The sequence below is a fragment of the Nipponia nippon genome, unplaced genomic scaffold (genome assembly GCF_047370975.1).
Source record: "Nipponia nippon isolate SJK-2023a ecotype South Korea unplaced genomic scaffold, ASM4737097v1 scaffold_4, whole genome shotgun sequence".
NCBI classification, from domain to species: Eukaryota; Metazoa; Chordata; class Aves; order Pelecaniformes; family Threskiornithidae; genus Nipponia; species Nipponia nippon.
Window position 1 is genome coordinate 124,426,086 of NW_028262358.1, and position 12,954 is coordinate 124,439,039.

General features: G+C 41.9%; 1 protein-coding gene across 24 annotated transcripts in view; it reads right to left on the reverse strand.

The window, feature by feature from the left end:
- Window positions 1–12,954, reverse strand: part of HMBOX1 (homeobox containing 1) — a 127,737-nt gene that overhangs the window by 17,496 nt on the left and 97,287 nt on the right. For 2 of the 24 annotated variants that reach the window (XM_087774809.1, XM_087774812.1), the window contains 5 exons: window positions 7,700–7,782; window positions 5,109–5,204; window positions 3,319–3,413; window positions 2,979–3,234; window positions 2,235–2,315 (listed from right to left, as the gene is read on the reverse strand). In XM_087774809.1, coding sequence (XP_087630935.1) covers window positions 2,235–2,315; window positions 2,979–3,234; window positions 3,319–3,413; window positions 5,109–5,204; window positions 7,700–7,782 — 611 coding nt within the window. Of the gene's footprint in view, window positions 1–2,234; window positions 2,316–2,978; window positions 3,235–3,318; window positions 3,414–5,108; window positions 5,205–7,699; window positions 7,783–12,954 lie in introns of those variants that run through there. The other 22 variants (XM_087774831.1, XM_087774828.1, XM_087774811.1 and 19 more) reach the window with 21 other exon arrangements.

The following is a 12,954-nucleotide window of genomic DNA, read 5'->3' on the forward strand; positions in this document are numbered from 1 at the left end:
GGAGGATATTCTGAGGAAAATATTAAATTATAAAGATAAAAGTGATACACAAGGTACGTCAGGAAACCAAACTAAGATAGGAATCATTATGTACTGCACAAATTCATGCTACGCTCACATTTTGAATATACAGTTCTGGTCATCCCGTTTAAAGAGGACACAATAGAACTAGGAAAGGTAGACAGAACAGCAGCCCAGGGGAAGACAGGGATGGGGAGGCTTCCTTACGAGGAGAGGCTAAAGAGACTCGGGTTCTTCAGCTTGGAAAAGAAATGGCTGATGGTTGATTGGTAAATGTTTATTACAAATAATTAGTAAATTAAGAACAAAGTGGATACAGAGCCTGGCTCAGGAAGCCTCTCAAAACTACTGACTTCCAGAAGCTGGAAGCTACTATAATAAAATCATTCTATAATTGTCCTGTTCTTTAAAAATACTTTTTCCTTAAATACTACTATTGACCTCACTCGGAAACAGGATACAAACCCAGACTAACCCCTGGTCTGAGCCAGTATCCTGTGAAGACACTGAATTCACACAGGTATAGGGAAAAAGATGCTGAAAACCTCCCAGGCTGCTAAGAAAAACGGGGCAGTGATTTCAGGGGACTGGAACCACCGTAATTCAAATATGCAGGTGAAGATACTGCCAGGTTCTCCAGTCCACTGAACTACGCGCCATGTATTTCTTCATCTGTTTTCTAAAGAGCAAAGTCTCTCAGCTGTAAGAGGACCACTGTGTTGACGGCTGTGGTGGCCGGCAAGCAAAACTAATCCAGAGAAACTTTGCTGCTACAGGACTGCGGCGAAAATTTTAAAATCAATGAACAAGAAGGGCTGCCTTCTACAGGTGCGTAATGGCCACACAATATCAGACCTAAGGGTCTGACAGTTCTAGCATAAATTTTACAGTGAGTTGTGCATGTTTCTCAGTCTACGTCAGAAATAGGGCCTGGTTTTCAATGATAGGAAGGAGAACCAGCAATATCCAAACTGTAATGCCAGCTGTCAAGCAAGTTCTTCTGGGAACCTTGGGCAAAATCATGGTGTTCTTTCCTCTTTCAAATGGGGTACTAACAGTTACCATGCCATGATCTCACAATTTTTTTAAATTATTATTATTTACAGAAAGGAAATTATAAACATTTATCAGTCTTCCAACAGCCTTTAAGTGATGAACTTGAGAAATCTAGAATTTGAAATGTGTTATTACACATTTTTAAATTAAAATGACATGTGGCAAACGCTGAGGGGCATAGAAAAGCCAGGATTTGGTAAAATCCCAAGGTTATTTAAAGGAATGCATTCATTTACAACGAATGTCAGGCAAATACTGTGACGTGCACACACTCTAAGGGCCTCTCAGTAATCTTTACCACGGTAAGAAATACAAAGTCCTGACTTCTGGAGTTATAGGCACTTCATCAGTATTTGGACGAACTTTGTGTTTTAAAGTTTACTAGAGTTTAAGTGTCGCTGTGGAAAACAGAATTTATGGTTTTAACAGCTAAGGGATGTTAAATGGTCATCAGGAGAGCTTGCCATTTAATCCGCTTTGCTGCTAATGCCTAATTACACTTCCTAGAGGAGCCCAGCTAGATTACTGAGAAATGTAATTTTTAAGGACTCTAAACAAAGATCTTTAAATTTTAATAACCAATTTATTTCTCTTTTCAAAGTATTTTGGATAACACACAGAAGAAAAAACATAGTTTGGGAGTCTACGTAACGCTTCATTTCAGTATTCAGGTTCTGCCTCTGACTGACAAGGAATTATCTGCGCTCGGCAGCAGTTTCAGAATATTTTATAACAGTCGGAGAGCAGCCTCTCATCATCTAGAGCTAGCAAAGTTGGTTCCACCAAATCTGCTGGTGATGACCTATAAAAAGGGCCTTAATACCCATCAGAAGCAGCGCGGCTGGGAATGCCTCTGCCAGCTATCTGTCGTACTGGGCCAGAGCCAAGTATGCTGGGGACTCATTCCAGGACACGCAGTTGCTATTACGCTCCACCAGCAGCCTTTATAGAGGGAGACCTACCTACTTCTCTCAAACGAGTCAATTAAAAGCGATCTGCCCACCCCAGATGTTGGGCGTAGCACAGAACACAGCTCACATCAAAACCAGAACCAAGTAAGTGAACTGTTCGAGTCCACTGGTGCCAAGCACACACAGCCCTGAGGGGTTTTGGCCAACACTGACACCTGAAGGAAAATTGGGAAGGGGATGCAATACCTGTCAGGAAGGTGTGTGAAGGAAGGGTCACCAACTTTAGGGTAGGTGAGGGCTCAGAGTGCGGGAAGGGGTATTCTTTTGCTAGAGAATTTAAAAAAGAAGTTGCTGTCAAGGGTTAAAAATAACCAAGAAAAATAGAGAATAGGCAAGAGTTAAAACGCAAAAAGGAAAGAAAAAAAAAAAAAAAGACAGATAATATGTAAACAATCCAAATAGTGGCACATCGTTGCAGAACAATACGGACCAGGTACGAGGCCAAATAAACGTCAAACTTTCTTTAATCAAATCCTTTCCCCCCACCCTTCACCCTTTGTCTGTCAGTGTCTTAGGGACTGATCCTGAGACGCTCCCGAAAGGTACTCCCACAGACAAAGAGAGGGAGCTCAGCACCTTGTAGGAGGGTGCTCAGTGTCTTGCTGGGCAAGGTTGACAAAAGGGATTATAAAATGTACTGGGCAGGGGCTTACTGCTGTACTTGTCTGGGTGCCAGATAAGCAACTCACAGTGACCGTAGCACAGGCTACAATGGAGATATTTCTCGCAGAAAGAAATAATAGGTGTAAGAGGAACACACATCCTAGTTTTGCAGGGAAGCATGTTGGCTCCTGATAGATAGGAGCAACTGTTAAAGACCTCTACACCCTTTCTTGAGGGTGGGTAACTAGAATGGTGCCATGGGTAAGGAGAGCGCAAGTTATGCATGGTGCACTGGGTGAGTTAACACTCTCCTAACATTTTTCATACATTGCGTGTGGCGTGAATGGTGTAACTTGCTTGTTTGGAGCAGATCCTCCTGTCTTCTTCTACCTTCTCTGCTTCTCTGCCTCCCTCTGAACATCTTCCCTCCTCCTCCCCATTGCGTACTTGCCAAGTGTCCTGTTGTATGACAATAAATCCATGTGGGTGAATGCTGGTTGCTCAACACATTCAAGTAGGGGAGCTGTGCTCTTCCACTTTCCCCATTACAATTACATAAAAGCAAAACAAAAACAAGAGACATCTGATTTGCGAGAGGTAGAAGGCCTCTTCATGTGTCGCATGAACTCTCCCTTTTTGGGCCAAGAGGCTCAGCCGTGATGCTTACCTGCTCTGAGTAGTCATTGCCATCAACGTCGTCGCTGTTGGAATGACCTCCCGGACTCTGTACATCTATTCCATGGCTCTCCAGGATTGCTGCTTCTTCGAAAAAAGCAAATGGATCCCTAATTTATCTGATGCATTAGAGGAATTAAAAGTAACTACTTTTTTTTCAAGATGTTAGAATAATTGGAAGAACAGAGCTAGTTCTTAGCCTCTTCCTCTTCACTCTCCAGTCTTTGGGAAGGTAGGACATGTACAGCTACTGGTTTGCCTGAAATCCTTCCCTGCTAACTAACAGACTTGTTTGTGAGTAAGAATCCTTGTCTTCCAGCCAGTCCTATTAGAAATTAGCTTAATTTCTAATGCACTGGAGTGGCAAAGGCATTCCCTGTACATCTTCCCACATAGTTTGGACTGGCAGGACTTGAGGGGGGTGGGGAGGGTCTGAAAATAGATGGAGAAATTTTTTAAAGCACTTAAGGGATTTAAAAACACACATATCTTCATCTTCCAGTAGGATCCATGCATCTAAAGCTCCCTTTGGTTCTTTTTAATCTCCTTCCAACCCTCCTCCCCATGCAGCTCAGATACAGCTGTAACTCCACCCACCCTGGGCTAACTTTGCTTTGCTCCCCCCCCGCCCTTCAACAGGTTTCATTTAAAAAAAAAAAAAAAATTATGTTAAATTTCAGTAACACACCAAATGCTGCAAAAAGAAATTGTTCTTGTTCACAAATGCAGCAAAAGAAGCAGATAGCAAAAGGGCACAACATTTAATATCTGCCAAAATATTGGTAATAGGCTCGTATGGATCTCTGTTCGTCCATGTAGTGCAAACATAATTCTGCATAGTATCTAAGTAAGTGCATAAAATTTTGCATGCATTGCCAAAGTTTGTTGAATCCTGGCCACTAATGTGAGTTTATTCTCATTAGAATGTCTTATGTTTATCCACATGAGAAGGTTTACTTCTTACAGGTTCCGCGCCACTTCTAATTTCCTTACGGTCAGCTACTCATTGCTCAAAGAACCTGCAGGGCTAACTCCGAAGTGACTTTTGTTTTATCCTGATCATCAAGAAAAATTATTACTTTGTTCCAGCCACTTGTCGCTGTGCAACCCCTTGGAAAGCAATAAGGAGCACAGGTGCAATGGGAACGAGAAGTTGGCTTGCAGAGTGGCTAGTGGCTGTATCCGAGATGGAAAACGACTCATCTGAGCTCTTAGATCCCTGTGGGGTCTCCGGGATGGCGGGAGGAAAGACACCCCCAGGTTCTGGCTGAAAGAACAAGCGCGTTTCAGTGGCACACAGACCCGAGGAAACTTACAACCAGATAAAAGCTCTTCACAACAGCCACTTTTCATTTAAACAGCATGCTAAGGGTTATGAACTTGCAATCGTCTCAGTTTCCCTTATTTCCCATGCAGATATTTGGAGGCTTTATTTTTTATTTTATTTTGGATACCCAAGGGAGCCTGAGCATAGGGAAATATGATTCTCCTTCCGCCAAGAGAATTCTCTCTTTGGGTTTTAAAGCTGATCTTCCAGTAAAACTTCATAACTGCATCATTTCTCCTGCACTGATGATGGAATTCCATAAACTAAATTAAATTCCTACCCATATTTTAGAAAAAATCTGGAACGGCAAGAGACTAATTTTAAAAATTGCTCCACATTTCTATTAAGAATGTCAGAACCTCTAGTATTTTCATTAATACAGTCTTGCGTATTTTCCATCTCTCCTGACCAAGTGTAGGTACTAAACCTTGAAAGCAGGCTCTCTGATACATTACCGATATTGGCTCTTCTCTTGATTTCCTTTCTTCTGTTGGCAAACCAATTGTACACTTTAAGGGAGGTAACTCGCTCCAAATCCGATAACTTTTTTCCTATGAAAGTAACAGGGAAAAGTGAATTTTATGTGAATCAAAGTGCTGTGCCCAGATGCTATGGTAATAAATGCCAGATATCTCTCTAAAAACAAAGTAGCCTTTCTTCTTTTTTTAAAATCCGAGATACAGATTTCTTTGCAGCTTCAATCAACTAAATCCAGAGCCATGGGAGAACAGAGGGCTGCTTTTCTAGTTCAGGCACAAAACTGGGATTCAAAAAACTCAAATTCAATTCACAGCCCTGCTACCAATCGCATACCCTTGGGCTGGTTCTCTCTGTGCCGCGAGGGTATAGATCAATGACATGTTTTCTTCAGCAGCAAAATGAATGAAGAGATTTTGTGTTGTGCTCTCCAATCTGCTTTCCTTCCTCTCCACCACCAGCTCATGCTGGAAACCAGTTTATTGGGGTTTTACACTTAATCCAGCAAATAAAATCGCAGCAACCACCAGCCAGCTACAGGAGACAACTCCTTCTGATCACCAGCGTAAAAGAGGGAAGACTGGAGGGATTCAGCATTGCAGGGACAGCATGGAAACCTCTTCAGCTGGCCTTGACCCTGTTCCACGTAGCTGCATCCTCAGTCCTCTGCAGGCTACATGGCAATGAGATTACAGAATCATAGAATCGTTAAGGTTGGAAAAGACCCTTAAGATGATCAAGTCCAACCGTTAACCCAGCACTGCCAAGCCCACCACTAAACCATGTCCCTAAGCACCACGTCTACCTGTCTTTTAAATACCTTCAGGGATGGGGACTCCACCCCTGCCCTGGGCAGCCTGGGCCAGGGCCTGACAGCCCTTTCGGTGAAGAAGTTTTTCCTAATATCCAACCTAAACCAGCCCTGGCGCAGCTTGAGGCCGTTTCCCCTCATCCTATCGCCTGTTACTTGGGAGAAGAGACCGACCGCCCCGGCTCCAGCCTCCTTTCAGGCAGTTGTAGAGAGCGATGAGGGCTCCCCTCAGCCTCCTCTTCTCCAGGCTGAGCACCCCCAGCTCCCTCAGCCGCTCCTCGTCAGACTTGTGCTCTAGACTCTTCACCAACTTTGTTGTCCTTCTTCTAGATTCCCCGACTTCAGACTGTTTCTTAAAGTTTATTTATTCACCATACAAAACATTCATGTAATTGCAGCAATCTGCAAACTTACGTAAGTAAGGAGAGATGAGACAAGTGAAAGAAAGAAAAATCTGGAAATAGATAGCTACGCTCTTTCCTAATGCCTTGCATCAGTACCACTCGCAGTATTTTACTGATCCTGAGACACAGTGTTTAAGGAGTTTGTTTAAAGTTGCTAAACCAACCAGCAGCAGAGCCAGGAATAAAACCCTAACCTCCTCGGTGCTCCACCCGCTAGATCGTCCTGCTTCCACAACGAAAAGACAAGAGGCAAGACATAAAAGTTGCAACAAGGGGCATTTTGACTAGGTATCAGGAAAAAGTATTTTGCCATGAGAGTGCTCAACATTGTGGAACAGGGGCCCAGAGGTGGGAAAACCTCCGGTTTTGGAGATATTCCAACCTGAACGAGGTAAAGCCTTGAGCAACCTAATCTAAGCTGGTCCTGCCTGACCAGAGGATCTCCAGAGGTCACTTCCAGCCTAAATTGCTCTACGATTCTGTGCTATCCCGTGACTGTCCCAATGTTCAGGAGTCGTGCCTTAGCTTTCTTTTGCATTAATTTTTATTCTGGTTGTATAAAATCTAAATATATCCAAAATACGCGTTCTGAAAACTATGTAAATGTTTGGTTAGCAAAACTAAGCAAAGGCAGGTGTGTCCATTAATACTACACTGAGTATTCATGCTCCTCTCCCAAGTATGACGTCTCCAGGAACAGGGAAAATGCAACTTGTTGACCCAAATACAAGGTCCTCCATTAACAGACAGATCCTAATACGAGACCACTGTCTAGAAGCTGTAAAGAAAACTGAAAGACAGGAAAGCCGCGCTCCTTAATCCTCTGAGGACCTGTTGTATGATCTCCAGCAAGCCTCAGTCTGTGAGCCTAAGATTTCCCACCTGTAAAACAGAACCAGTAAAACCCACTTTCGTGGAGTGTAATAAAATTCTCAGATCACTACTGAGTGCTTAGAGAAGTCCTTTGAAATAACTGAACGTAAAGAATGAAAACCTTTCAGACACATTTCTAATGAAAACCTTTCAGACGTTTATTTTCTTAGCAATGCCATTTACAAAGCTGTGTAAGCGAAATATTCAGATGCACAACTTGTACTTTGTATCGCAACTGGTGGGAATTTAAGTTTCAGACATCGGCATTTAGGTTTGAAAATTGCACTGACTGTCATGTTCATCCTAGTACGGCAGCTCTGAACAACACCAGTTATACAATGCTGAATAAGAAACCTACTGCTAGTTGAGAGCACTGCATTTGTTAATAATAGTCATAAAATGAGATTTGCTGAATTTAGCAGGAGATGTTGAAATCTAATTGCAATTGCCTTTGGAAAGGACACCACGATCAGCTCCTCACCTGGCTTTTGTATAACTGCATTACAGGCGTTTGCAATTTCTTCTCTCTTTGCCTCATCTGGATATTGATTCTCATTGAAGTAACTGCAAGGGGGGAAAAAAAAAAAGTTGTTTTTTTTCAGAAATAGAGCATGAAGGCTCCAAAGCAGCTTCATTAAAAGGTGCCAACTGCTAGTTTATGCATCGCTCTTACAGAGGCAACACAGGCGCAGTAAATTTTATGTAAACCTGTATATGCATAAGGTAATATCGGCACACACTCATATCCACACAGTGGATAAAACTTCCCAAACGCCTCAGATGAACGAGTATTATCTCAGAATTTGCAGTGCCACCTCGGCACTCGGAATATTGTACTAAGAGATACAACAAAGTAGGCAACGCCACGAATATCAGAGTTAAGACTGTCAAGTGAAGCATCATGTCAGAAGACATCGCAGGCCACACCTCTGTGTTTTTTATTACCATTTACTTATTTTTTTTCCTGACATACCCCCAGCTTAGGCAGCGTCCTACAAATGAAGGAGCTGTTCAATATTTATTTTGATCCCTGGGTTAATATATACACACATACATACATACTTGTATATGCATCATGCACACAAATATTGCATACTTTAGACAGATACGGTATGAAGATTGCACAGACAAAATTACCCAGTAATGCAGTAAGATTTCTAGAGTCAGGCTAGTTTTTTTTTAAATCACAACTTAAAAATTTTAAATCTTCCCAGAACAACATATTGAGTATAGCATATTTTAACAGCATTTTTTCTGAATAATTGTGATTTTGTTGTACTTTATATGCAGTAAACATCCTATAAAAGTTAAACTGTTTGCTCTTTTACTTCATTTAAGTCCTTTACACATTTTAACGAACGGATTTACATTCTACAGAGCTTAGCAGATTTGCATTAAAAACACCAGAAAGTCCTGTTTACTTCAATGGACCCTGGTAAGCATGCCATGAGCAGGGACTACTACATTTGTTCTGTAGATTGCCAGTAATATATAATCCTAAGAATTCTTTGATCAACTTTGATCAGCAGCAGGTTCAGCTGTTGGACAGCTGCTCTGTATTTGAAAATAAGATATTTCCTTTAATTGTAGATCATTTGGTAGTAGGAAGGTTAGGCATATTTAGGCAATTATTATTTTCCATGGTCATATTTCTCCTCCGGTAGATCGACCCCAGCACAGTTACTTTCTACAGAAACCTGGATTCTGTTCCATACAGCAATTGTTTCTGTCCAACCTTCTTTTGAATAAGAGGTACTAATGCAGATCTCACTATTTCACTTCCAGTTTAGATCAATTCACTGTAAACACAAATTTTGATCATTCAGTTTGAATTTTAGCTACCGCTTCTTCATCCCATCGTTCACAGTGTTATTTACAGTTGCAGCCATGCCCACAAACGGAGTCTTATTCCAAAGTTACTACTTGTTGACTAGGAGAAATCACACATTAGCACAGCTAGTCGCACTGTTAATGTACTTCCACTTGATTTGCTAGCTTAGAGAGCAAATGAAACCACAGAAATAGCTCCGTCTTCGCTAAATGAAGGGCAGACTACATCTACACTACCGATTTGGGCTTTGGAGGCAATCACGTAAACATCCACTGCTTCTTCCCTGGACCTCTGACTTGCTCTTGTGAAGTAAATCTGGAGAGACTGATCATAACCGCAATTCCCACTATGCTTGATCCTACTCTGAAAAACAGCTGAGATTTTGCCATTAGATCTGAAGAGGAGGACACCTGGTTACACTTACTTTCTGGGAAGCTTCAAGTACGTAGCACTGTCAACTCTGGCACTGGCACCAGCAGGAACGCTCCCTGAATCATCAGCAAGAGATTTTCTTCCCCCCCTGCTTTCAGCAGTATCCCCAGTCTCTGGGGATGGTATTTTTTAGAATATATTCTTTCCTCTTCCAGACATATCATCCTTTCTATCATTATATCCTTTAAAGTGATATGTGTGCCTATCTTAACTTGCAAATTTCTGTTCAAAGGGGTTGTGTTCTGTACAAATATTTTTTGGAGAATGGAGAGCTTGGAAAACAGACCAGAAAATGCTTTTTCTGGTAGGTAGTGATGGAAGCAGAAGCTCCGGATCCCAACCCAGCTGTCTCCTGACAGTGTCTCAGCTCTCCCACCTACAAAATAGAGCGCTCCCCTCCCTGCCCAGAGCCAAGAACTATCTCCTCTTTTAAGTGCCATGAGATAAAGGAATGTCAAGACATCACAGGTGAAAACTGCTGTACTATTAGTTACATGAAAGTATTGTATGACCTGGAGTCCTCATCAGGAATCCAAGTCATCACTATGTGTACAAAAATTAACTCAGCAAATTTTGGTAGCTATAACAGCTATTTTATGGACTCCCTTTGCTGAATGTTGTTTTGTTTATAGATACTTGTCAAAAAGTCAAGAAGAAACACCATGAAAGAAACCCCATAAAATTAGAAAACCTGATGGATCTACATGGTGATGTACTAAAAGCAGGAGGTGAAACCCTGGTATCATGCAATCCTATGCATCTAGATCATCTGTGGTCACAAAACGGCTAGACAATGCCTAACTTCATGGAAGAAATGACGGAAGATGTAAAATTAAGAAACAGTGTATACTGGAACTGCCCATTCTTATGCTGATGCAAGAAACTGAGACACAAATTGATGAAGAAAAGACAACACAAAGGCTACTATGATCCTTCTCTTGGCACATAACTAAACACTGTCCTTTTAGCAAGCCACCGACTGCCATATGCTTTTGCTGGCTCCGACAAAAAAAAGCTCACATTTTCTAATGATAACAAAACTTCGGCTTGAGTTTACAATTCTCTGGGCTAACGGGCAACCTCCCTGAGACGGAGCCGACTGTCAGAACTGGACAATGACTGAGGCCCCTCTTCTGGCACACGGGGAAGTTTTCTTTGTGTAGTCCAAGCATTCTTGTGATTTAGAAAAAAAACTCGCTGCTGAAACAGTAATCCTTATCTTAACACATTTTACAACTGAATAAGCTATAAACATTTTTATTTGATTGGACCAAAACATATTTTTCATCATTCTGAAACCCTTTCTGTACATTCTAACACAAATTTCTTATCTCTTCCTGTAAATGTCTAAAAATTTCTACAAGAAAAGTGATTCCCACTTGAAAATCTGAAATTCTTTTCATCCTGAAACCCTGTTTTATGAAAAAAAAAAACAAAAACAAAACAAAACAAAACAAAAACACACCAAAAATTTGAGAAGTTTTCAGGCAGCTCTCCTGGTAAATAAGACATTTTCATGGAGATCACAAAGCTAAGCAGGTACCAGAGGGGAGCTGGATGGGCACTACCGAAGCAGTTAAACTCGGTTTCTGTAGTTGACACAGTAATTTTAGAATCTGCCTCTCCTTCCACCCGCTGGCTTATTCCTTATCCACGTTAATGACGTGCCTCCTCCTTCCCCCACACATTCAAGCTGCCTACAAACTTGTCCGACCCTCAACTTGTGCTTCCCAGAACTGTATCTCCTCCTGATAATGGTCTTCTCCATCACCATATTGTGCTTTTAACCTTTGACAGAGTGCAAGCTGGTTTTATCAGAGAAGGGATCATACTCAGAAGGTTTCGGTCTTAAAGGAAAAGGTCTCATAGCTACAGGTAACCAAAACCATATAACCTCAACCCTAAGACCTGATTTTCAACCTCAGCCTCCAAATTCTCCATATACACACTCGACCAACACATTCATGTTTCATTCCCATCACTTATTTCAAGGTGGTCCTTATTAACAGGACTGGGGGGTGATACACCATGACACAAAGCACAACACTGAAAGCCTCCCAACATTTCTGGAAAGCAGGTGAGAATAACTTAGTTTTCAAGACAGGGAAGCCACGGAAAAAAATTCAAGCCTTCATCATTGACTGTTTTGGTTTGCTCATGTAGAAGTTGTGAAAAACTGTGAAGTTTTTGACTACAGTTCTTCTTGCAAGCAGAAAATTAATTAATCTGCCTCCAGTTCAGTTTCTTATCAGCCAGGTATACCCTTGCTAAGGGGCAGGGGAAGAACGCGGGATGTCTGAATTTCTCTTCAGAGCTACAAACCACAGCCTGTTCACAATCTGAAAAGTTCCTGACAACTACAGATGAAAAACATGAAGCAATATGAACTTAAAAGAAAAAAAAAAAAAAAAAAAAGAAAAAGAGCAGGCACAAGTAAATCCTGCAAAGGCACGCTGCTTTCTAGACAAAGGGCAGCTGTCAGCTGAATACCTTCAATGAAGAAACCAAATGATCTCTTTTGTAGAAAATGACAGTGGAGGATTAAAATGAAAAGTGGCCAAATAATTTACATGAGATGAGAATCCGTGTGATGGTAAAGAATATAGATATCCTTGAAGTGGTTTCATTTCAGTAACACTGAAGCCTAGAAAAATTGCAGATTCAGAGAAACCCTCTTTCTTTCAGGGATAATGTGCTTAGGACAATGACGGAGAGAGAATCCATCTCAGCCCCGGGCTCTGTAATGGAAGTACACGCACCCCCCCCCACACTATTTACCAAGGTGCCCCTATCTGAATTCCTGCAATAGCTGCCAATCTTTTTTTGCTCGGCTGTACGGCTTCTGTTATCCAGGCTTAGATATCAGATGCATTAAGCAATGCCTCAGTAGCGTTCCTGATAATCCACAGTGGAAGTTTTGCTGCTTCGTATCAGCTTTGCAGCTGCCAGGGAAGTGTTTGCAATGACCCAAGCTACGGAGCAGCGGAGGGATGGCCAGGTTCGGTGCTTTTTCATAGGGCTGGATGTCAGACACAAGCAGATAAAAACCCAGCATTGCTCAAAAGACCCCGGCTTGGTGAAAGGCTTAGTTTACAGCATGACATAACGGTTAAAGCGTCGAAGTGTGGAAGTGATTCAAAGCAGAGAGGCTCAAATGTGTTGCAGGGTAACAATTCACCGCAGGTCAGCTGCTACAGCAGAATTACACACACTCAAAGTGAGGTAATTCAGGTATGTGTACACCAGGGCAATCTCACTGAAAGAAGGATAATTTACCTTGCAATTAACGGGAGGTAAGGATACGCAGATGGATATTTATTGAAGAACAGTGGATGTGCTGCAAGTTCACTCCCTCACTTAACTTTGTGTTCGCATCTCTGGGTTCCCGCTTCCATCAATGCGGGAAGCACCTGCGAGTGAAATATCCCAGCGCTCTTGTGGGGGCTCTAACTTCTCTGCCGAAGACCGTCTTC